Source organism: Panthera uncia, chromosome B1 (assembly GCF_023721935.1).
Source record: "Panthera uncia isolate 11264 chromosome B1, Puncia_PCG_1.0, whole genome shotgun sequence".
In the NCBI taxonomy this organism is placed as follows: domain Eukaryota; kingdom Metazoa; phylum Chordata; class Mammalia; order Carnivora; family Felidae; genus Panthera; species Panthera uncia.
Genome location: NC_064811.1, coordinates 41585614 through 41609872, shown reverse-complemented (window position 1 = coordinate 41609872; position 24259 = coordinate 41585614). Strand labels below are relative to the sequence as shown.

At 35.1% G+C, this 24259-nt stretch overlaps 1 protein-coding gene across 25 annotated transcripts in view; it reads right to left on the bottom strand.

The window, feature by feature from the left end:
- The window catches only part of FIP1L1 (factor interacting with PAPOLA and CPSF1), a 79488-nt gene that overhangs the window by 29650 nt on the left and 25579 nt on the right, over nt 1-24259 (bottom strand). For 9 of the 25 annotated variants that reach the window (XM_049632043.1, XM_049632047.1, XM_049632052.1 and 6 more), the window contains 3 exons: nt 23830-23939; nt 6674-6767; nt 4372-4528 (listed from right to left, as the gene is read on the bottom strand). In XM_049632043.1, the coding sequence (XP_049488000.1) occupies nt 4372-4528; nt 6674-6767; nt 23830-23939 (361 nt within the window). Of the gene's footprint in view, nt 1-4371; nt 4529-6673; nt 6768-17018; nt 17127-23829; nt 23940-24259 lie in introns of all 25 variants that reach the window. The other 16 variants (XM_049632035.1, XM_049632037.1, XM_049632039.1 and 13 more) reach the window with 3 other exon arrangements.

Here is a 24259-nt window from a genome sequence, read left to right as displayed (position 1 = left end):
AGATAGTCTCAATTTACAAATATTTGGTTTTAGTATCAATTGGTATCTCCCAGCCACCAGCAAATATACCAGTTAGGTACTGCTTTAACAAGCATCAGAATTCATCTAAATTAGTATTCTTAAATGCTGACAGGACAGCATGGCAATTCTAAGAATAAGCCATCAAAGGAAATCCAGACAGGTGTTTAAAATATGGAAAGCATGTAGCTGAAAATTAACATTACAGGCATACCTCATTTTACTGCACCCACTTTACAGCACTCCGTAGTTACCGTGCTTTTGTTTTTAACAAACTGAAGGCCTGTGGCAACACTGCATCAGCAAGTCTACTAGAGTCCTTTCCCAATAGTGTTTGCACATTTCATGTCTCTGTGTCACATTTAAGGTAACTGTCACAATATTTCAAACTTTTCATTATTTTATTTGTTATGGCCATTTGTGATCAATGATCTTCTGATGTTACTGTTTTAACTGTTTTGGGTCACCACAACCTCAATCACATATAAGATGGCAAACTTAAATGATAAATGTTGTTTGTGTTCTCTCTCTCTCCTTCTCCCCTGAGACACAACAATAATGAAATTAGGCCAGTTAATAGCCCTACAATGGCCTTGAAATGTTCAAGTGAAAGGAAGAGTTATAGGTCTCTCACTTTAAATCAAAAGCTAGAAATGATTAAGCTTAGTGAGGAAGGCATGCCAAAAGCTGATAGGCCTCTTGTGCCAGTCAAGTTGTGAATGCAAAGGAAAAGTTCTTGAAAGAAATTAAAAGTGCTACTCCAGTGAACACACACTGATAAGAAAGCAAACTAGCTTTACTGCCAATATGGAGAAACTCTGAGTGGTCTGGATAGAAGACCAAACCAGCCACAACATTCCCTTAAGCCAAAGGCTAATCCAGGGCAAAGCCCTTATAACTCTCTTCAATTCTGTAAAGGTTGACAGAGGTGAGGAAGCTGCAAGAAAAAAAGTTTAAAGCTACCAGAGGTTGGTTCGTGAGGTTTAAGGAAAGAAGCCATCTCCGTAACGTAAAGTGCAAGGCAAGGCAGCAAGTGCTGATACAGAAGCTGCAGCAAGTTACCCAGAAGGTCTCACTCAGATAATTCATAAAGGTGGCTACACTAAACAGATTTGCAATGTAGATAAAACAGCCTCCTATTAGAAGAAGATGCCATCTGGGACTTTCACAGCTCAAGAAAAGTCAAGGCCTGGCTTCAAAGTTTCAAAGGACAGGCTGACAGGCTGACTCTTTTCTTGTCAGGGGCTAATGCAGCTGGTGACTTATGCTCATTTACCATTCTGAAATCCTAGGGCCCTTACGAATTATGCTAAATCCACTCTGCCTGTGCTCTGCCCTAAAGTGGAACAACAAAGCCTGGATGACAGCACATCTGTTGACAACATGGTTTACTGAATATTTTAAGCCACTGTTGAGACTACTGCTCAGAAAAAAAGATTCCTTTCAAAATATTACTGCCCATCGACAATGTGCCTGGTCACTCAAGAGCTCTCTGTTGGAGACACACAAGGAGATTAATGTTTCCATGCCCCATAACAAATACCCATTCTGCAGCCCATGGATCAAGGAGTCATTTGACTTTCAAGTCTTATTACTGAAGAAACACATTTCATAAGCATACAGTGGTCAGAGACCATGATTCCAGTTGTCTGGCAGATCTGGGCAAAGTAAACTGAAAACATTCTGGCAAGGATTCATGATTCGAGATGCCATTAAAAACATTCATCCATGATTCATGGGGAGAGATCCAAATATCAATATGAAGAGGAGTTTGGAAGAAGTTGATTCTGAGCCTCGTGGATGACTGGGAGGGGTTCAGGACTTCAGTGGAGGAAGTCACTGCAGATGTGGTGGAAATAACAAGAGAACTAGAAGGAGAAGTGGGGCCTGACGTTGTGACAGAATTTCTACAATCTCAGGGCAAAACATGAACAGATGAGGGGCTGCTTCTCATGGATGAGCAAAGAAAGTGGTTTCCTGAGATGGAGTCTACTCCTGGTGAAGATGCTGTGAAGTTTGTGGAAATGACAGCAAAGGAGTTAGAATACAGAATATTACATAATCCTAGCTGATAAAAGCAGAAGCAGGGTTTGAAAGGATTGACTCCAAGTTTGAAAGTTCTACTTTGGCTAAGATGCTATCAAACAGCATCACATCCAAAAGAGAAATCACTTGTGAAAGGAACAGTCCACGGATGAGGCAAACTTCATTGCTGTCTTATTGTAAGAAATTGCCACAGCCACCTTAACCTTCAGCCACCACCACCCTGGTGAGTCAGCAGCCTTCAACATCAAAAGACACCAAGATCAGCAAAAAGATTATACTCACTTAACGCTCAGATGATGATAAACATTTTTTTAGCAATAAAGTACTTTTCAGTTAAGGTATGTACACTGAGTTTTAGACATAATGCTATTATTGCACTCTTTAATAGACTATAGCATAGTATAAACATTAACTTGTACATGCACCAAGAAACCCCCCAAAAACATAATTTGATTCATTTTATTGCAGTGGTCTAGAAGTGTAATATCTCCGAGGTAAGCCTGTAAATAAATAACTTAAACAACAGAAAAATAATCAGTGTTACTCTATGGTGTAATGCTATAGATGACCTAAATATTATTAAAAGATACTAATCCTTATAAATAGAAGTTATATGGCAAAGAAATGGAGTAGTTTTATGATTTTGGAAAAAGTCTTACTTCCAGATAATGCCAGTGCCTATGAAGAATATCCTACAGAGATTCTAAATATTGTATCAATAAGGTATTTATATTTTCACCATTTTTCATACCACTTACTCCCTCACAATAGCTAGTGTTGACTATATAAACTATATAAAGCAATCTGGGGATATACTGTATTAGCTTAGCAATAAAAAAAAATTCTTTCAAATCACCATTAATACCTAGTAAAATTAAGATTATCAAGCAATATAGCATAAGGACTATTATAATGTACACTGATTATCTTGTAATGTCACTAAATCAAGTGTGTTCAGAATTAACTATTTATACATTTTATCTTTTTCGGTAGACAAAGGACTCATCAATGAATCACTACATCCTCATTCCTTTCCCTTTTCCTTTAGTTAATTCTCACCATATTAAAGACCTAAGAATCCTGGGTCCCATCACAACTTCTGAATGGTTTATGCTCCAAAACAAGAAATTTGTTGAATTTTAGAAACAACGTTGTCTGGAGTAAGCACTTCCAACCTATCCAGTCTTCTCTTTCCTCTATTTCTGAGACAACAGAATCTCTAAAACCAGACGTTTTTCATAATTCTTATCCTTTTTGAAGACAGAAGTGACAATGGAAGGGAATCAAAGTTGTTGTGGCTTTTGGGCCAATTAAACAGTTGATATTTAGAGACCAAAAATGAATACTATAGGGAAGGACTATTCAGACCCTTAATGTGCCTTGGTACTCTTATCAAAACTGGTACCTTAAAACAAGTACGGCTCTCTTGAATTGCCAAGTAACTGAGTGGACGTGGCTCTTTAGTATAAATTAACTTTATTATTTAGTATAAATTGATATTAACTTATTTATAAATTTAAGAAAACTTTATCTCACATATGTAGTTATAATTATGAGCAGGAGCTAGTTTTTATCATTTACTGCTGGTATTCTCCCTAGGAAGAAAGTAATTATTATCTCAATCAGTCTTGCTGTTTCATCCAAAACTGATTAAGGGGAATAAATACCAGAAGCTTAATGGAAATAAAATAACAAATGCCACTGGATGTAAGGTTGAAAATCTAAAAATCTGGGGATTATTCATGAATTTTTTTCTATTGCCACCGATTACACAAATAATCAAAGTGGCTCAAATATGATAAAACTAATTTTCTGACTTTTTAAAAGAAGTAAATACCAGGTATCTGGCACCCAGAAGAGGTCTACTAAAAGGAAATCAGGATACAAAAAAACGACCAGAGATTTTCACTTCAATCTCTTCACAGGATATATTTTTTTGAACCTACTCCAATTCTGAAAGTATCTTTAAACCTTTTCAGAACAAGTTAACATGGTTAATGTATACATAAGCTATGTATACAATTAGCAATTTTAGTGATCACTATCATACCTTGGATCACAATTTTCATATCTGTCCAGTCTTCTCTATTAGTGTATTCTTTGCTGTGCTGACATAGCACATACAGATTTGTTTTCACTCCGAATCTATTGAAGATTTAACATAAGTTTCCTATCTATTAATTATAATGCAGTGCAATCAGTGAAGGCTTTATTTTCAAATATATATTTTAATTATTAGAATTCAAAATAGAAGAAACACTCATGGTTATTTTTCTCTCAAAATCAAATGTCTTATTTACTATTTACCTGGTGGTGGAATCAGAGGTGGAGCAGTGCTGACAGTTGGAGGAGGTGGAAGAAATGGAGGAGGTGGAAGGTGGGTGGGAGGAGCTCCTGGAGGGAAAAATGGAGGTGGTTTGCTAAAATTGTTGTCTACTTCAGTAGCAGATCTTTCAGAAAGGACCTAAAATTAAAATATAGTTAATTTTAAAAACATATCTAAGATTAAAAACTCAGTAAATTTATTTCATTTAAGAAACAAAGTAAAAAGTTTTATTCACATAACACATATTTTGAAGCAAATTTTCCATGTCTGTGATTTATGTGTATGTGTACAGATGTGAGTATATACTCACACACACTATTTAAGATGTCCACATAAAGCCTGGAATAAATGATTAAATCATTACCAAAAAAACTTAGTAAGAATAAAAACATTCTGGAGCGCCTGGGTGGCTCAGTCAATTAAGCGTCCAACTTCAGATCAGGTCATGATCTCATGGTTCATGAATTTGAGCCCCATGTCAGGCTCTGTGCCGACAGCTCAGGGCCTGGAGCCTGCTTTGGATTCTGTCTCCCTCTCTCTATGCCCCTCCCCTGCTCACGCCCTCTCTGTCCCTCTCTCTCAAAAATAAGCATTAAAAAAAACTTCAGAAAAGAATAAAAACATTCTCAATGAGAGTATTCATAAATTAAGTACTTTAAATTTTTTTTTTTTTAACGTTTATTTATTTTTGGGACAGAAAGAGACAGAGCATGAACGGAGGAGGGGCAGAGAGAGAGGGAGACACAGAATCGGAAGCAGGCTCCAGGCTCTGAGCCATCAGCCCAGAGCCTGACGCGGGCCTCGAACTCACGGACTGTGAGATGGTGACCTGAGCTGAAGTCGGATGTTTAACCGACTGAGCCACCCAGGTGCCCCTAAATTAAGTACTTTATAAATATAATGTAATAAGTATTATCTTTGTTACCCAACCAAGTTACTGTACTCGCATTAAGGCAATGTAATCATTAGTCACAGATAGTAGCATTAAGAAATCAACATGGCAACAGAAGAGATCTTCACTGTACCAGGGCCTATCAGCAGGTGGTATGCATTAACAGGGTGCAAATAATAGGCAGCCCGATATATAAATAACTTTTTCATGTGAGCCTTGTAAATTTAAGAACAAGGGTTCATACTTGAAAAGTGGAAGTGTTTACAAAATAGTGATTTGTGTAAAAAGGTAAGGGACAGGCAGCAAACCTACAGGAGTGACACACAGAAATCTGGATTTTTGTCAGGCCTCCCTGAGGGATTCTGATGTGCAAACACATTTAAGAAAACAGCAGAAACAGACAACATAATGTGCTTTTAATGTACACTTCTAAAAATCCTTGCTGGCTGAAGGGTATCTTTTAAACATAATCCCTCTTTTCATTAACTTCTTCATTTTTAAGTATAGCAATTTTTGTAACACTTATGCTGATAAGCTATTTTTTAAAGTAGGGAACAGAATTATTCTAAGAAATCCAGGCATTTTAATGGTGGGGAAAAGAAAAGAGAACTATCTACCAGCTTAGAAATGATTTACCCTCAAGCATGCTAAAAACAAGATTAATTTATTAAAAGTAATGAGGATCAAAACACTTTGACATTTTTTAAAGCACTGATAAAAAGGAAATAATTTTTAAAAACGTATGATCAAGCTAATAGCTGAAAATCTGTTACTAAAGTTCTAACTTGAATTATCCAAGTTACTAATAACTCATCTCCTTTCATTATTTCACTTGAAAACAAAGAAAATCTACTTCCCCCCAAAATGTCACATTTAATAAATTATGTATGTCTGTACAATGAAACTATCATAAAGAAATTTTACATATTTTTAAGAATATGGAAAAATGCAAATGATAATTTTTTTTAAAGGATACACAAAAAAGAATCATAATAGTATATCATAATCTTGCTTGGTGACAAAGAGAAGTAAGTACCAGAGTGTTAAGAGTGGTTATCTTTAGATGCTAGAATTATCGGTAGTTTTATTTCCTTCTTTAAACTTTTCCAATATTTCCCTTTTTTAGTCCAATTAGCCTATATATTATGCTTACAGCAAAAAAAAAAAAAAAAAAAAAAAAAAGAGAGAGAGAAAGAAATCTTACTGAAAAAGATCTAAAGGTAATAACTTCTAAATAGAATAGCTTTTGTAATAAAAGTGATTAATTCCATATTTTAAATCTAAAATACCTAACATATAACATTGCACTATAAATGTATATCGAATAATTAAATTAGAACATGGATGTAATTCTTCAGTTTCAAAATTAATTAATTTTTAAAATACGAAACCTGTATGTTGCTGTTTTCGTTTGCCCGTCGTCTTCCTTCTACTCGGCTAATTGTTATAGTCTGACCAATAACATCGATTGCCCCAGGTAATCTCCTGTAACATAGAAATTGAAATCAATTCAGTTTCACCTAATTAGATATTTGAAAAATAACACAAATATTAAGTGAGAAATAAAGTCTAAAACCTTTTGCAATGTACTTTATAAAATAAAATCAGAGGATAGTACACATTGAAAAAAACTTCACTAAGTTAATTAGATCTCACTATTTCATACTGTCATAAAGACTAAGCTTTATTTAGTAAGCTGGAACCTATATACCCAATGACGATCATGTTAAATTCACAGATTTTCTTTTAAATTTACTTTTTTAACAGTTTCCAACTGAATTTATCTTTGTGGAACTGAATCAGGTAGCAAATGCTAAGCAAATGGAAATAAAATTTTTTTGGCCACTGTAATTGTAACACGTATCATAGTTCTATTACAGAAACTTAAAAATTCCCCCAGAAGACTTGAAATGAAATAATGCTCATTTTGATACACACTGTATTTTCCTTAGTGATTTATTCCAAGCATTAGAAAGCATACAATGGGATCCAGTTTTCCATTTCTGATAACTTGCCTTTAAATAGAAAAAATTAAATATTTAAATGCCTACTCCACCTCCAGTTGTATTTATAATCCATTAAAGAAGTATATGAATACATTAAAAACAGTCTACCAGAAAATGATGCTATAAATTTATCTAGGAAAAGCAAGTAAGTTAAATTTTAAAAAATAAGGTTAAAAGCCATTTAGTTAGTAGTTAAGGATTTTATGAAAGTATATATGCTTAACAAGTTACAGAAATCACTTGTAGGAAGAGGCAATGAACAATGGATGCAAATTAGATGAATTTCTCTTCATCTCTACTTTAGTTCTGAACAATTCTGCCTTTAAAACTTTGTAGAAGTAAAACAACCAAGTACCATGGATCTTTCCACAGTCACAACAGTTAGGTTCCCAAAATGACTAACAGCAGCTACCATTTGCCAAATGTCTACACATCATACCTAAACCTCACAATAAAAGTCTGCACTTACTGAATTACCGTATAATTGTGTTAGAGATGTTAAAGCCAGGGCCCACGGGGAGGTCACTGGCATCAGTAATAACTAAATGGCAAAACTCAACTTTCAAATCTGAGTCTTTCTGATTCCAAAGCCTACATACAGATCCCTTCCCTTGAGCTACACTGCCTTCTAGCAAGATAACTGGCTTTTGAGAAATTTAAGACTTCTGAAAACCAAAACTGGTGAAAGTTTGCCTCAAGGGAACCTTGAGACGCCCCATGATTATGTGCTCACAAAAACAAAGACCCTAGAAACAGTATATAATGGCATCTGAAATGTCTTCAACTACATAGTCAGCTCCTACTTATCATCTTGCCCACTTCGAACTTCTATTCTATATAATTCTAATATAATTTTTAAAAAGTTCAAGCTTTTCTGATTTTATGCCCAGGTCATTGACTTTCCGGATTTCTTCATGATCTCAAGGAGTGAAAGTGATTTTATTTACTTAACTTGTACCCCTTCAATATAGCTGGAAACTATCCTAACATTCACACATTAGAAAAAATCCAAATATCTCAGACCTAAAACAAGTATCTCTCCAATTTTTTCCCCTAAAACTTAATTACAAAGCTATGACCACTGTAACTTTGTATCAAAACAGATGCCATCAGCCCTCTAATATCCACACACAACTCAGATTCCAACATCCCAACAGATACAGGTGCATATTCTGAGGCCAGAATTTCCCTTCACCATTTATTGCTACCAAGGCTTCATTGTAAAAATCTTTACCTCTACTATTTCCTTTTCCACTCTTTTCTATTCCCGATTGCTGGATTCTCCCTTCTAAAACTTATTCCACCTGAAGAACAAATTCTCACACGTTTGTTTGGATTTTCAACTTCTCCAAACTGCTGAAGTAGGAAAACTTAAATCTAGATCTAACACTCTAATGTCTTTCTATATACCATGGATTTGTAAAGACTTCTGCTTTCAAAAATTCTGGGACACATGAGAGTACTCACTTCTTAAAGTTTATCTTAAATATGGTCAATCTAACTTTTTCAGTTTTAAGTGAATTACTGAAGATTCAAAATGGCAAATACTAAGTTTCTAAAAACACACGTGGAAAATTAGCCTTAACAAATGTCCATCACTAAAAGAAATCCAGAAAACTACAATTTCTTACACATTATTTCCACAACAATACCTCTTTACCCAGGCATTTTTACCACACAGACTGATATATCTTAGAAATGTGAAGTTTACCATTTTGTTCAGAAATATTTTAGGACAAATACATAAGCATATACCGAAGTAACAAACAGCACATAATATTTAACAGACATGATTAACTATCCAATGTTATTCTGATGCCACATTATGAAAAAATGACATTGAACTATATTATTCTGAAAAAAAATTTTTTTTTTAAATTTTTTTTTTTTTCAACGTTTTTTATTTTTGGGACAGAGAGAGACAGAGCATGAACGGGGGAGGGGGCAGAGAGAGAGGGAGACACAGAATCGGAAACAGGCTCCAGGCTCCGAGCCATCAGCCCAGAGCCCGACGCGGGGCTCGAACTCACGGACCGCGAGATCGTGACCTGGCTGAAGTCGGACGCTTAACCGACTGCGCCACCCAGGCGCCCCTATTCTGAAAATTTTTAATGACACATTTCTATTTTAATGCATAAAAAGATTTAGTAGAGCTTTACTATGAGGATCTATTATAACTTGAGTTTCCACATAGCACAAGTTTATCTTTTTTAACTTTTTTTTAATGTAACTTATTGTCAAATTGGCTAATACACAATGTGTACAGTGTGCTCTTGGTTTTGGGAGTAGATTCCCATGGTTCGTTGCTTACATACAACACCCAGTGCTCATCCCAATAAGTACCCTCCTCAATGCCCATCACCCATTTTCCCCTCTCCCCCACCATCCCCCCCATCAATCCTCAGTTTATTCTCTGTATTTAAGAGTCTTTCATGGTTTGTCTCCCTCCCTCTCTGTTTGTAACTATTTTTTCCCCCTTTCCCTCCCCCACGGTCTTCTGTTAAGTTTCTCCAGATCCACATATGAGTGAAAACATATGGTATCTGTCTTTCTCTGACTGACTTATTTCGCTTAGCATAATACCTTCCAGTTCCATCCACGTTGCTACAAATGCCAGATTTCATTCTTTCTCATTGCCAAGTAGTATTCCATTGTATATATAAACCACATCTTCTTTATCCATTTGTCAGCTGATGGGCATTTAGGCTCGTTCCATAATTTGGCTATTGTTGAAAGCGCTGCTTCCACATAGCACAAGTTCAACTGGGCTTACACGTTTGTTCAGTAAGGCAGATAGCTAATATAGCTACCAAGATTCTCTTCTGTGTTGGACTAAACCATATAGCTAAAGAGAGACAGAAACTAACCATGATGGAGATCTGAAGTTTCATTAATCTACAAACTTAATACAGGCAGTGGATGTTCACAAGAGCCTCTATCTTTCGTGAAAATGAAAATATCTCTGAAATTATAATGGAATTAAATTAAAATTAAAATGGCGTATTTTGATGATTCTGACATAAACTGCTTACAAAGATAAAACAAAATTTTTAAAGTGACAGAATTAGGGCCCAGGGAAGACAAAGAATTAATTATTAATCTTTTGCCACAAATTTATCTCTGAGCTTCTCATTTTTTACCAGCCAAAATAAAGGACATCTTTAATAACAAGTCTTTTAGTGTAAGATAAAAACAAAGCATTAACTCTGAAGACTGCTCTTCCCGGTAACAAGAGCACCACCTACAATGTGCTAGGAAGCACTGTTCTAAGCACTTTAGATACATTTACTCTTCACTACTTCCCTATGAAGTAGCAATTATTATTATTATTATTCCCATTTTACAGAAGAGAATAAAGAGAAAAAAAATTTCCCCTGAGTCCATGTTAAGAGAAAGTATGATAGAGTACAGTTTTCAAACTTTTTTGACCCCAAAATATATTTAAGAAACACATTTTACACAGTAATCCAGTAAACACATATAAAAAACTAAAAGCTTCATGAAATAATACTTACACTTATTAAAAAGGAAAGAGTAACATTAAAATCAAATACGAATTATTAGTATTAAATATCACACACACACAAAAAACAATACAAACCCCAGAAATATTTGGTGGTTGAGACCACAAAATTCATTTCACACCCCACTAATGGACTGCAATCTCATGCTGTGAAAAACTGAAATAGGGACAAAGTCTCCAATTACTACAATGAAAACATAAGTGGATTTCACAGAACCGTTTCTCAAAATGTTCCTCAATATCGAGTGAAGCATAACAATGTACGATCCAATAAAAGCAATTCAAATCAGGGAGAGTAAAACCACGTGGTCTGAGTACATAGCCCTTTTGATGCAGGCTTTATCTAAAGATTTAACTGTACTTTTGAGCAAGGGTCCTTACCTAGCATACATGGGATACTGAGGGACCAAGAGGATCCTGAACTTAAATATATGCATGTGTACAAATGCATTTTTCAGTCAAGAGTCCACAGTTTGCAGGAAATTTTCAAAGAGGTTACTGCTTTAAGTACAGAACCACTACTCTAAAAGAATAAATGAATCATGTCCTTGAGAAATCTATGAATGTTGCCTTCTCACAATAGAACTTCTAATAAGAACTGAGGAGCAATAATTCATGAATGCATTCTCTAGGAAAAAACGTAGATGTGACAGTTTCATATTCCCAAGTTAAGACACATGCAGTAGTATGATTGCCTAACTCAGGTCAAACATCTAAAAAGATGGCTATAACAGTTTTGCATGGAAGTTGGTATAACATCTTTTTTATTTTACGAGTTTTTTGTTTTGTTTTAGTTTATTTTGAGAGAGAGAGAGAGAGAGAGAGAGAGCAAGCACAGGGGGTGGGGGAGAGACAGGGAGAGAGGGAGAGAGGGAGAGAGGGAGAGAGGGAGAGAGGGAGAGAGAAAATCCCAAGCTGGCTCCTCACTGTCAGCACAGAGCCTGATGTGGGGCTCAAACTCACAAACCATGAGATCATGACTTGAGCCGAAACCAAGAGTCGGACACATAGCAACGGAGCCAGCCAGGCACCCTGATATAACATCTTTTAAGCTACTTTAGGAAAGAGAAGCATTGAAAGACATGAGGAATGAATTTAGCCACACAGGATGGGGAAGGGAGGACATTTTAAATGGAGGGAATAACATAAGAGGAAAATAATATTTGCAGGATTCCAATTTCCAATTTTACAAATATACTATCTACCAATCTATATGCAAAAGAAAAAGCATGATATACCTTTGATACTGGTTACCAACAAAAAGACTTTCAAAGAGGCAAAATATAATAAATTAAATGAGACTCACAAAAAAGAAAGTTCTATGAGGTTGTAAAATGCAATGCAAATGTTAGTGCCCATCAAAGCAAACTCTATCATTTTACCTCAAATTCCAAGGTGGTCACTAAACATTTCATTTTAATCTTTATGTCAAGCCAGAATCCGATCTCTCAATCAATGGTTCTCAATGTTTCCTACACATCAGAATCATCCGGGAGTTTTTTTTTTCATTTTTTTTTAATGTTTATTTTTGAGAGAGAGAGAGACAGAGCACGAGTTGGGGAGGGGCAGAGAGAGAGAGGGAGACACAGAATCTGAAGCAGGCTCCAGGTTCTTAGCTGTCAGCAGAGCCCAATGCAGGGCTCGAATCCACGAAATGCGAGATCATGACCTGAGCTGAAGTTAGATGCTTAACTGACTGAGCCACCCAGGCGCCCTTGGGAGCTTTCAAGAATCCCAATGCCCAGAGTATATACCAGACAATTTAATTTCGTCTCTAGGGCTTAAGCATCCATAATTTTTTTGAAGCTCCCTAGGTAATTCCAACACATAGCCAAAGTTGAGGACCACAACTAAAGACATGCCCAAGGAAGACACTTACATTGTATTCTCTCTAGAAAGAATTTATAGTTGATAAAAACCAATACTTATCTCCTTATTACTGAATAAATATAAAGTCGCACTGACCAAGGCCTGATAATTAAAGCAAGACTATTATTTGTTGCATATATATTTTTATACTGATATTGTGAGTTTCGTGGACTCACACAGTACTACTTCAATACTTTTTCCAACCGTTACAAGAATAATCTTCTCTAAAGCATATACAGTTTATGAAGAAAATGTAATCTATTTTTCAAGTGAAGATTAATCAAACATCCTGTGTTGAAAAATAATGTATGTTCAAAATAAAAATTAGAGAATTTAAAACTGTTTTCAGAGCACATAATTTATTGTCTAACAGTACTACAGTGAAAGAGACTACAGTGGGAGCAGAGATGCAAAAGGAACTAACATTATTGGGTGCCCCGCAACAGGTTCTTTTGCAGCCTTAGAAGCCATTTAATACACAAGTACTTGGTATAAGTCCAATTAGTTTCATTTTCACAGCTGTGGAAAAAGGCTCTTTTGTGAGTAAAGTGCCGCACCAAGATTCAGGCTCAGGTATGACTCCAAATTCTACTTCTTCTACTAAGTGTTTTCCATGCTAATTCTCTGGGGACTGAATTCTTAAAACGTTGTTACTTTTCAAGCTATCTTAAAAACAAAGACTTTGAACGCTTAAAGATGAACTACGCTAAACTTTGACTCAGTAGAGCACATAAATGTGTTCATTAGGAAAGCCAAATTTACTCACTTTTGTGCAGAGCTTGAAATAATAAAGCTTTCCCTACCATATTTATGTTTAATTTTATTTTTTAAATGTAGGGAAAGATATTCTACAGGGGATTTTTAAAAATAAAAGCCTTCATATGTCCAATCACATAAACTTACAAGCTACATAATACAAGCAATACACATTCAAAGTGCTCAAATGCCATGAAGGTACAGGTACGTCTTTCCAGTACATTATTTCACCAAGACATAATAAGCAGTGCAAGAACAAATGAAGAGGTCAATCTTAGACTGAATGTCCATTTAACATTCAGTTTTATTGTACATTTTATGTTTGACTATTGTAAGGAGTGCAAGGTTTAAATATTTTAGTAATTCTGCATTAAGCAATTTTTACTTTTCCTCTTTCAAGAGTCTGAATCAGTTAAAAAGCCATGATATGAAAAAACGAGCTAAGACAACCTAGAATATGCAACTACTTACCTAACAGATTTTAATATTATAAAATGAAAACAAAACACACAAACTGGACATTAGGATAAGATTACAGCAATCATCCTTATTGCCAATTTCAATTTTCTGTGTTCATTAAAACTGCTTCATTCTTCTAGCTGGCCTAATAAGTGTCACAAATTTTAATTTATAAAACAAAACTCACACCCAACAAAATGCCCTTGCTACATACAGTTATGAAGACTACTATTAACCAAAGTTGGAAAAATACTGTATTAACAGGAATATATGTGAGATAAGAAGTCCTGAGTCTCCAAATACAGTAACTTATAAAAAGGATTTCAATCATCGTTTAAGTGCTCTTACAAAGAGATTTATGCCATGTTTCAAAAACAAAACAAAGCAAAACACATTCCTCAGTTACACTAACTACAACGGGTAGAATCTCATTTTTTTATCTTATGCTGTAAAGTGTGTGTATGTATGTGTACATATATATACATACACACATACACCATTCAAAAGGAGAGCAGTAGCTTTAACTAGAGTTTTTTTTTCTTTTGAATTTTCAAAGGCACAAAACACGTACTGAAAATAGTGTCAAATTTCCTATTACCTATATTCCCTAAGACTGATCACAAAGTCAGAATGGGATTTTTCTGTGTTTCCAAAGCATCTTTTATTGGGGGGTGGGGGTGGGCAAGTAAAAGTATAAACACTGAACTGTATTATTTCAGATATGAGAACTATTATTTTCTCTATAAACTACTTATCTTAATAAACCATTATATCAAAAGTACAACTATTTTAAGCAAAACATTCTGTCAAATGACTGATATAAAAGGAATTTTAGATACTAAAGTAGCAAAAGAAACAAAAGCAAAGTTTTAAATTACACTAAAACTAAGTGACTTAACTATATCTATGCCTTTGCTTATGAAAATCAAGCTGCCTGAATTGCAAGTATTAAAAGGCAGAAAACCAGGGATTCTAGCCCTGACTTTGCCTCTTAATTAGCCATAAATTTGGGCAGATTTCCTACTTTCTTAGATCTCCTTTTCCATGTAAACCAGGGACTAGCCAGAAAAAAAGAATTTCATGATTAAAAGGGACCTTCCTGATAACACAGTCTAGCCCTGTCATATTAAAAATGTAGACACAGAGGCCTAGAGATTTTAGGGAACTTTCCTAAATTCACACAGGCACAAAACTAAACCTAATACCCAAATCCAGTACTTATGCCATGAAACTGCTGTTAAGTTTAAGAATACAGCTATTCTTTATATACAAAGATGGCTACTGATTCGTTTCAATAGTACAATGATGAAAATTAAAACTCTTATCATCTGGCCTTTTGGGGATCAGTAAGCAGACTGCCAAGATTGCTGACCAGGTTAAATAAGTATAAATCTAGAGTTTCTCTATGCACTGTGTGCTATAATAACGAAGTTTGTTATTATACAGAAATTATATTAGCAGCACTCTTCTTACACTATGGGATTTCACAGAAATAGTAAATGTGAAAAGATTCATAGACTCCACGCCACACTGATCAGATCTAACTTTTCTTTATTTAAAGTAACTCTTTTGAAATTTCTACTGGTTCTTCAAGAATGCCAGTTTTAAAAAATAAGACTGGGGCACCAGAGTGGCTCAGTTAAGCATCCGACTCTTGATTTCAGCTTGGGTCATGATCTCACGGTTCATGAGATCAAGCCCTGGGTTGGGCTATGCACTGTCAGCACCTGCTTGGGATTTTTTCTCTCCCTCTCTGCCCACCTGTGCACACACACGCTCTCTCTCTCTCTCTCTCTCAAAATAAACAAACATCAGAAAAAAACTCCTAAGATTAATAACATATAATCCTATGAAAAAGGTCAATAAGCACTTAATAACAGGAAGATATGCAAATTTTCATTCTATAACCTGCAACACATGCAATTGATACTATTCTAAGAATATAGGTAATATATTTCTATCTGCATCAATTACTATACTTACATTTTGGATATTCTTTAAAAAAGTCAAAATATTTTTGACTTTGAGATGAATAGCCACTTTTGAGAATGACTAAGCTTATTCTCTCCTAACAAGAGATCCTATCAAAGCCAAGCTGACTAGAAATTCTTACTATTCATGAAGAATATATAATGGAGTCCCCAAAGAAATCTAAAAAAATAAAAATTTGATTGTTTCCTCCCTTTGCTTTTCTTTTAGGTGTTATGATCAAAGATATCTGACCATAACTTACATATTTAAAAGTTTATAAATGAAAATAACTAAAAGCACATTAAGGTAAGAGCATCAACCTGCCTAGGAAGAAAGTTTAAAATGCTGGAACAACAAAAACCAACAAAATACCACCCCCACACCATTGTTTAAAACTTTAAATAGTAAATGAGGGAGGTATCTAACTCTGTATTTCTAAGTCAAGCAAACTGTAATTGCTCAGATTGATTACTATTGGCAATGCACTGTCATACCCTGACATAACTGCTTCTTACTACATCCCTTCAGATAGAAATTACGATTCCCATTTTACAGGCTCAGAGAGTATGCAGTATCCATCCAAAGGTGCACGCTTTTTAAGTGTAAGATTTAGAATACAGACCAGAATTCTGCAGAGGGGGATCAGGAGTAAAAGCATAGCAACAATAAGGGAAATACTAACACGTCCTAAGACAGCTGGTAGACTCAATGAAATGGCTGCTTTATGCACTATAGTTGAGATAAAACGTTTGGAAAGATTCAATGCAGTTCAATTTTACAGGTTCTAAATACTAGCTCAGAAGGCTAAATTTTATTCAACAAAGAGAAACACCCAGCGATTTTTTAATAGGGTATGATATGAGAAAGAATTAAACCTGCAGCAGTGGGGAGAAAAAAAATGCTTATTGAGCTATTAGATGGTTCCACGCAATTTATAATGCAGTATAAAAGTCAGAGAGAGAAGAGGGAAGGTGTGAGCTGATAGGGCCTGACTCATGATTTTTAAAACCCTCAATTTCTGTAATAAAAAAGCATAATTGAGGGGAAAAAAATATGGTACAATCCAATCAAAATTTATCATCTTAGTAATAAACAAAACAACACTGATGACCTAAACATCAGGGAGTAGCCAATGTTTAAAAACAGCCTTACCTTAGGTCAGGTGATTCGGCCCTCCCATATCGGTCCTGCCACTTCCCAACGCTGGAATTGGCTTTTCTGGAGGCAGTACTTGTCTGAGACTGAGAGGAGGTGCTGTTTCTGGTGAGATAAATTTTCTATGTTTTTTCTTACATATTGTTGTCTCTGACCCCCCTTGTTCTGTCTTTTTTTTTTTTCTCCTTTTTTTTTGACATGCTTTTTCTAAAGTCCTTTAGCATGTTCCTATCGTATCATTTTCTTCAAGTCTCTGTGGTACTAAAATCACTAGTAGGTATTTAAATATTAACGTGTTATCAACATTTTAGTAACTCTAGAATATTTTCAGAAATCTTTTTCAAAATAGTATGTCAAAATGCAGAAATAAGAAAAGAACCAAGGGCTTATCAGGTTATTATCAAGAAATAAATTTCTGTGCTTTTATGAGTGACATAAACTTCCACAGTTTCACAAAACCTTATTCAAAACTTTTGAGATTTTTTTCCCCTACACTCTTCAATAGGTACAAATATTGTTAGCGTAGCAGTTAAAAGTAACACTCTGATGTGTCGTGTCTTATAAAAACCTACACTAAATAAATGTATTTCATAAAAATTCCATTTCAAAGTAACTTTCAAAATAACATTCTAAAGAAAGTTAATTATATCCCTAGTGCAATACTCCATAGAAAGTTCAGCTATTTACACTCTTGCCAGTCCTTTAAAAGACTAATAAGACACTCTTTCAATAGCAAAGTTTTCTATAGGAAAAAAATGTATGCTTATGTATCTGTTTATTTTTGTAAAAAGAAACAAAGGAAGAATAAACTAGAAACTAGACACAATGAAGTTAATTATTAACAGGAGTGAAAGAAGCAGGGGAAAGAATGTACTTGGGACTCTCTTCAAAGTTATACATTGGCAAAAAAAAAAATGTCAATAAACATGGAGAAAAAGAAAAGCTAATATTGAATACAAACAGAAACAATGGATATAATACTTTAAGTGATTAATATAACCACTCTAAAGGAAACTTCTGACTATTTTAACTACATACTCTCATCTTAAAAAAAAAAAAAAAAAAAAAAAGAATTCCAAAGAAATCTTGAATTCTATTTAATAGGTTTGGTTTTTGTAATGGTAAGTGCAGAAGTCCTAATCTGTTCTGAGTGTATTTTAGGATGAAGCGAAGAGTATATATACTGAAATTGTTGGGAAATAGGTTCTCAATGTGGTAAAACAGAGATGTAATCTGGATTAAGGAAAGGAAGTAGAAACCTGTGATGTCAAATGTGAAGTAAAAGAAGGATGAATGATTAAATTTATACATAAGGCAATTTTATATTGAAATTGGCTGTTTTCTCCCAGCTGTGAGTGCGGAAAAAGCCTAGAAACAGTGACACTCCAACAGCAATGAGGATAACTGGTGCCAAGATCTTGGTTTCTAATCATCATTTCCCATTAAAAGTCATCAAGGTGCTTTCAAGTCCCTGGCTGCTCCCAAGGAGGGGCAGAGGAAGTACAAGATAAGCATGGAACATTTGGTAAAGCTAGAAAGTAAAAAAATCCTCAAAAACAAAACAAAACAAAACAAAAAACATGATGGGGACATGTCAAAAGGGCACAGGAGCCACTCTGAAGAGGCTCCCATGAAGCAAGTCTGAAACAATTTGAGCATCGATATGAATTACAGTATATAAGTAGTATATATAGTCTATATACTACATATACAAATAAACCATATTTATAAGCAACAAATACACTCTCTCACATATAAAATAAAAATTAATGAGTCTAGATGATAATAAATAAGTGGAGGAGGTGGGAAAGCCCATTTTTAAAGAAGAATGCCAGCTAATTAATGTAAGAGAAATAACAGAGTTAGATAATCAGTATTTTACAGTCATTACAGTAGTAACGGGAAAAAGCAAAAATCAACAATGGGATTTTAAAGTTTGGGAAGTTTAAAAAAGAAACAGGATATTTACCATCTCCTCACATATTATTTATTAAATACAAACAGTAAAAACAATAACTTTGCAGTGCAGAAACCCAAAGAACACCATTACAACTAAGTGATTAAAGTTATCATCTCTAAAAATGGGGAAAATGACATCATGTACCTCAAGGCTGATGCACTGAGGACAGAACATCACATATGTAGTTTCCTGCCCAAAAAGCAAAACCTGAACCTAATAAAGAGGAAACATCAGGCAAACTCAGATTGAGGGAGATGACTTACAAAACAACCAGACTGCACTCTTCAAAATTCAGAGTCAACAAATACAAAGAATGTCTGAGAAACTGTCTCAGATGATAAAATAATGAGATAAAAGAGTTAATTATAAAGAATGACCCTGGACTGAACCCGAAATCAAGGAAAGAACTGCCATTAAAGACATCATTGAAATAATCAGCAAAATTTATGACTTGTATATTAACATACTGGCTCATTGTAAGATTTTCTCACTTTAAGATTACATAACAGAATGTCCTTGTTCTTAAAAAATGATGTTTACAATTAACAAATGATTCAAAAAGGAAAATATTTTGGGCAAATTATAAAGCAAATATGGCAAAATGTTAATAAATGATAAATTTGGGTGAATAATATTCAATGTTCATGAGTGTTCAGTTTGTGAAAATTTATCAAGCTGTACATTCTTGACATAATATGAAAATTTTTAAAGATATAGGAAAACGTTCTGATATATTAAATATTAACATTTTACTTAAGTATGCCAATTTGCTGGGCAACACAGAAAGTTAGAAACCCAGCATTTCCATTGATAAAGTACAAAGATCCATTTAAAAAAATTCTGTGCAAACATACCAATAGTCATCTACACATTAGTAAGGCAATCGAAGATTTTAAACAAAGGCAATACAGTGGTTAGGTCAGTAAGTAGTACAGCTCATTACTATTTGTTGGGCAGTCTCTATTATGTCTTAAATGGCATTCCTGTCTACTCCCTAAAGTCAGTAAAATTTTACTTTCACACAGGTCCTTCTAATCTCCATAAATACAAAGACCAAAACAGAAAAAAACAAGTATTTATTTTGGGAAATACTTCACAATGAACAAAAGTGTGCTTTTGATCAAGTGAAGAGGAACCCAGAAAACAAACTTTCTTAATGAAAAACAGGTATTGTTCTCTGTATCAAGAAAGTGACAACATTGACATGTTGGGTATGTTTCTATAGGTTATGGTAGCAATTATCCACTTTTTTTGGTAGTAGTGATAGATCGACTAACTTTTCTGTCATTTCTTTACCTTTTTACCGACCCTTTCCTGCCACTATTCTCCATCTCTCCTTCAGTCCATGGCCGTCCATCATTATAATCACTTTCTCAAGGACCCTCTCACCTTCCTTGCACCTTTGTCATATTTGCCTGGTATAACCACAACTCATATTAAATCCCACTCTAGCTAGTCTTCATAAACATACAAATACCTGGCAAGGGCAAGACAAACACATCCAAGCAAGCTGACTACTGGTCTCATTTTAAACACATAACCATCAACTTCAAGAAAAGTTGGAAATGTACAGTCTCTCTCCCTTTGTCAATTTTTTTGCTCTACTAATTCATTCCCACCAGCATATAAAAATGTTGCAATTTTTATCTTGGAAAAAAAAAGTCTTCTTTTGACAGCACACTTCCCTCCAAGTACTGGCTACAATCTGACTCATTTCCCCCTAAGTTTATTCACACACCTCTAAATGACTATTTCAGAATTTCTCCTCTTGTCAAACGTTCAACACCCACTTCTACATCCTCACATCCACCAGGTAAGTCAGCATCCTGTGTTGTTGGGAAAAACCGACTCCCATCATTATCTTACCTACCCACCCCCCCTTCTCTCCTGTTATTGAGTGAACTGCCCATCTCCTTTTTAAGGCTAACTGTGCCGCTTCCCTTCCCCCCCATTATATCCCGTCCCCTCTGATCTTAAGGACATTGTTCTAACAACTGTCCCTTCTTGCTTCTTGAATCATCAACTTCCCCTCTAGTAACTCATTCTCGTAAGTATACAAGCATGCTGTAATTTTCATTTTAGAAAAAAACAGCCTCCTGACCCCACATTTCCCTTCAGATACTGTTCCATTTTTCTGCCCCTCTCAAAAGTAAAAAGAAAAAAATTCTCCAAGAAGTTATATGTATTTTCTCATTCTAATTCCTCTCCTATTCTCTCTTGAATCCATTCCAAAAAGTCTTTTTTCAATCTTCACCTTATACCACTAAAAAGGATCCTGGTCAGGACCAGCAACTTTTATGTTTTAAAATCCAAAAGCCAGGGCGCCTCACTGGCTCTGTCAGTAGGGCATACGACTCTTGATCTTGGGGTTGTGAGGTCAAGTCCCACATTGGGTGTAGAGATTACTTAAAAATAAAATCTTAGGGGCGCCTGGGTGGCGCAGTCGGTTAAGCATCCGACTTCAGCCAGGTCACGATCTCGCGGTCCGTGAGTTCGAGCCCCGCGTCAGGCTCTGGGCTGATGGCTCAGAGCCTGGAGCCTGTTTCCGATTCTGTGTCTCCCTCTCTCTCTGCCCCTCCCCCGTTCATGCTCTGTCTCTCTCTGTCCCAAAAATAAATTTAAAAAAAAAATAAATAAAAAATAAAATCTTAAAAAAGTAACTGAAATAAAATCCAAAAGTCATCCTCAGCCCTCTTCTTCTTGGCCAATCAGTATTATTTGGTAGTTAATTGTTCTTCTACTTTGAAACTACACTGGGTGTTCTTCCTATGTCAGTAGTAATTCTTCTGTATGGATCTCCTCCTCCCTCATTCTTATTTTTCTGACCTGCAAGGAAATGCCCCAAGGCTCTGTCCCTCTTACCACTTCTTTGGATACTTACCTCTTTTACAATCAAATTCAGTTTCACAACTTCATTTAAATACTACTTAAACACTGATCACTCCCAAATTTCTATCTCCGGCCCATACCTTTTCCCTCTATTGCAGATCCATAGATCTACTTCCTATGCAAATTTTCCACTTGTATGTCTAATAGACAACTCAATTTTAGTGTATCCTAAACTGAACTCTTGGTCTTCTCCCTCCAAAAAAAGCATTCCTCCCGTAGTCTCTTCTATTTCAGATGTAAAAGATCTTTTACATCTTTTGAAATGTATCCAATATCTGTCTTCTTCTCACCATCTGCACCACAACCACTTTGTCCAAGTTACCATTATCTCTTGACTAGATCACTGTTACGACCTCTTAACTGGCTTCTCAGCTTCTGCCCTTAATCTCTCTGTAGTCTGATCTTAAATAAAGCAATGAAGACTTACGAAACCTACAGTAGATAATTTCATTCCTCTGCACAAACTCTGACAGTGGCACCCCATTTACTTTACTTCTAGGAAAAGCCAAAGCCTGTATAACAGTACAATGCCCTACAAATCTGGCCCAAGGTTGGTAGGTTGGTTGGTTGGTTGGTTGGTTGATGGAGGGGGCAGTCCTGCTACTAATTCCTAAATAGTTTATTAGCAAATATCTATAGAGTATTACTTCTGTATTATTTTTCCAGAATATTTCACATAAATGAAGTCATTTAATATACATAACTACCCTGTGAGGGATGTCTTATTATTATTACATTTTACAGATCAGGAAATGAAAACAAGATTAGGGGATGTGCTCAAGGACACAGAGCTAGTAAGCAATAGAGCCAGAATTTGAACCCCAGAAGTCTGGCTCTAGAGTCCAAGCTCTTCACATCCTTCTCTACTGCAGAACACGATAAACTCAATGAGTAAGAGTGACCTCTTTTAAAATAGGAAAAAAAAAAGCAAAAGAAGACTACATAATAAAGGAATCAGTATTCCTCAGCTATCATAACTTCTTAGCCAAACACTTTATGAGACTGCATTTATTTAAATAATATTTGAAAATGTCCATGACTAATAATTGTTAGGATGAGAAGAGAGTCAAAATCCAAGATGGCTTTGTGACATTTAATTTTGGCTGAAAGTTTCAAGAATCTTTATCTTAAGGCTAAACCACATGTTCCCATATGGGCTCTTCCTGCATTTGTATATTATGAAATATAATCTCTTATAGCAATTCAAAATTGCAGAATAACAAAACCAGAAAACTGTATAAAATAAATTTAAGCAAGTAACGCAAAAGGTAAATGATCTGGCTGAGAACGAGTAACAGCCTGGTGACTGACTTGTTTCAGGCCCAGAGAAATACCTGATTTAAGTCATCTTTACCTAACTCAAAATTAAACTGCTAACATCAAACTTCCTTAGTCTCAGTTTATCCTTTACCATTTTCCTGGTAACAGGCTAACCATTTGTCATGTTTAAATTAAAAGGACATTTGCCAGCACATTTGTTTCTTACAATTGGTACCTCGTGGAACTTAAAGTTAGGTATTATCAAAATAAACCAAAGAAAGAAAAGAAAGTGGTTTTAATTAGAAAGACTGCCCAGGCTGAAATGTCTACCATCTTTTACTAAAATCTGTAAAACACATTTAGGCCAATAGATCTAGACTTAGGAAGTCCAATAATTCTTTATGTAAGAATAATAAGCACAGAAAACAGCAAGACCATTGTTATTGCCATCTCTCCTGAATGTAAGATTGTCTTTTTTACGGACGTGTAACTATATACCATGCTTCATTTCTTGCTCACCTAAATGTTTTTTAAATGGGAAGGCACCAAGAAGAGTTTTTCACAAAGAACTCGTTTTGTATTAAAACAACGTGGAATGTTCTTTGACAGAATATTCAGCGCTTTTACATTTTATAGCACTAATACAAGATGAAGATACCAATGCCTTCAATAAATGGAGTTATTAATTGTCTAACTAACCTGCTTGGTGGGAGTCCAGTCTTGAACAAAGAAGGAGGAGAAGTAAACTCAGCTTTTGTAGATGGAAGTGCTGCTTCCTTCTCTGAATTTCCAGTTCGTCCTTGCTGTACCTTAAAAAAAAGGGTTATTAGCTTATTTAATAGAACACTCAAATATACTACAAGTAGTAAAATAAATTTGTAACATCTAATTTTAAATTAAATATGAAGAATGTTTTGTTGCTGAATATTTAATAAAATTACCTTATCTTAGAACAGCATTATGAGAAAGGCACCAAAGATGGATTATGGAATCAAAATGTTCCCAACTATTAACAAGTTCACATTAATGTTACTTAAAAGTCTAGTAAGCTCTAACTCTTTAGTCCTTTCATAAATTCCCTCAAACTGCCACAAATGAGCCCAAGATACATGGTTATGACCCCACATTT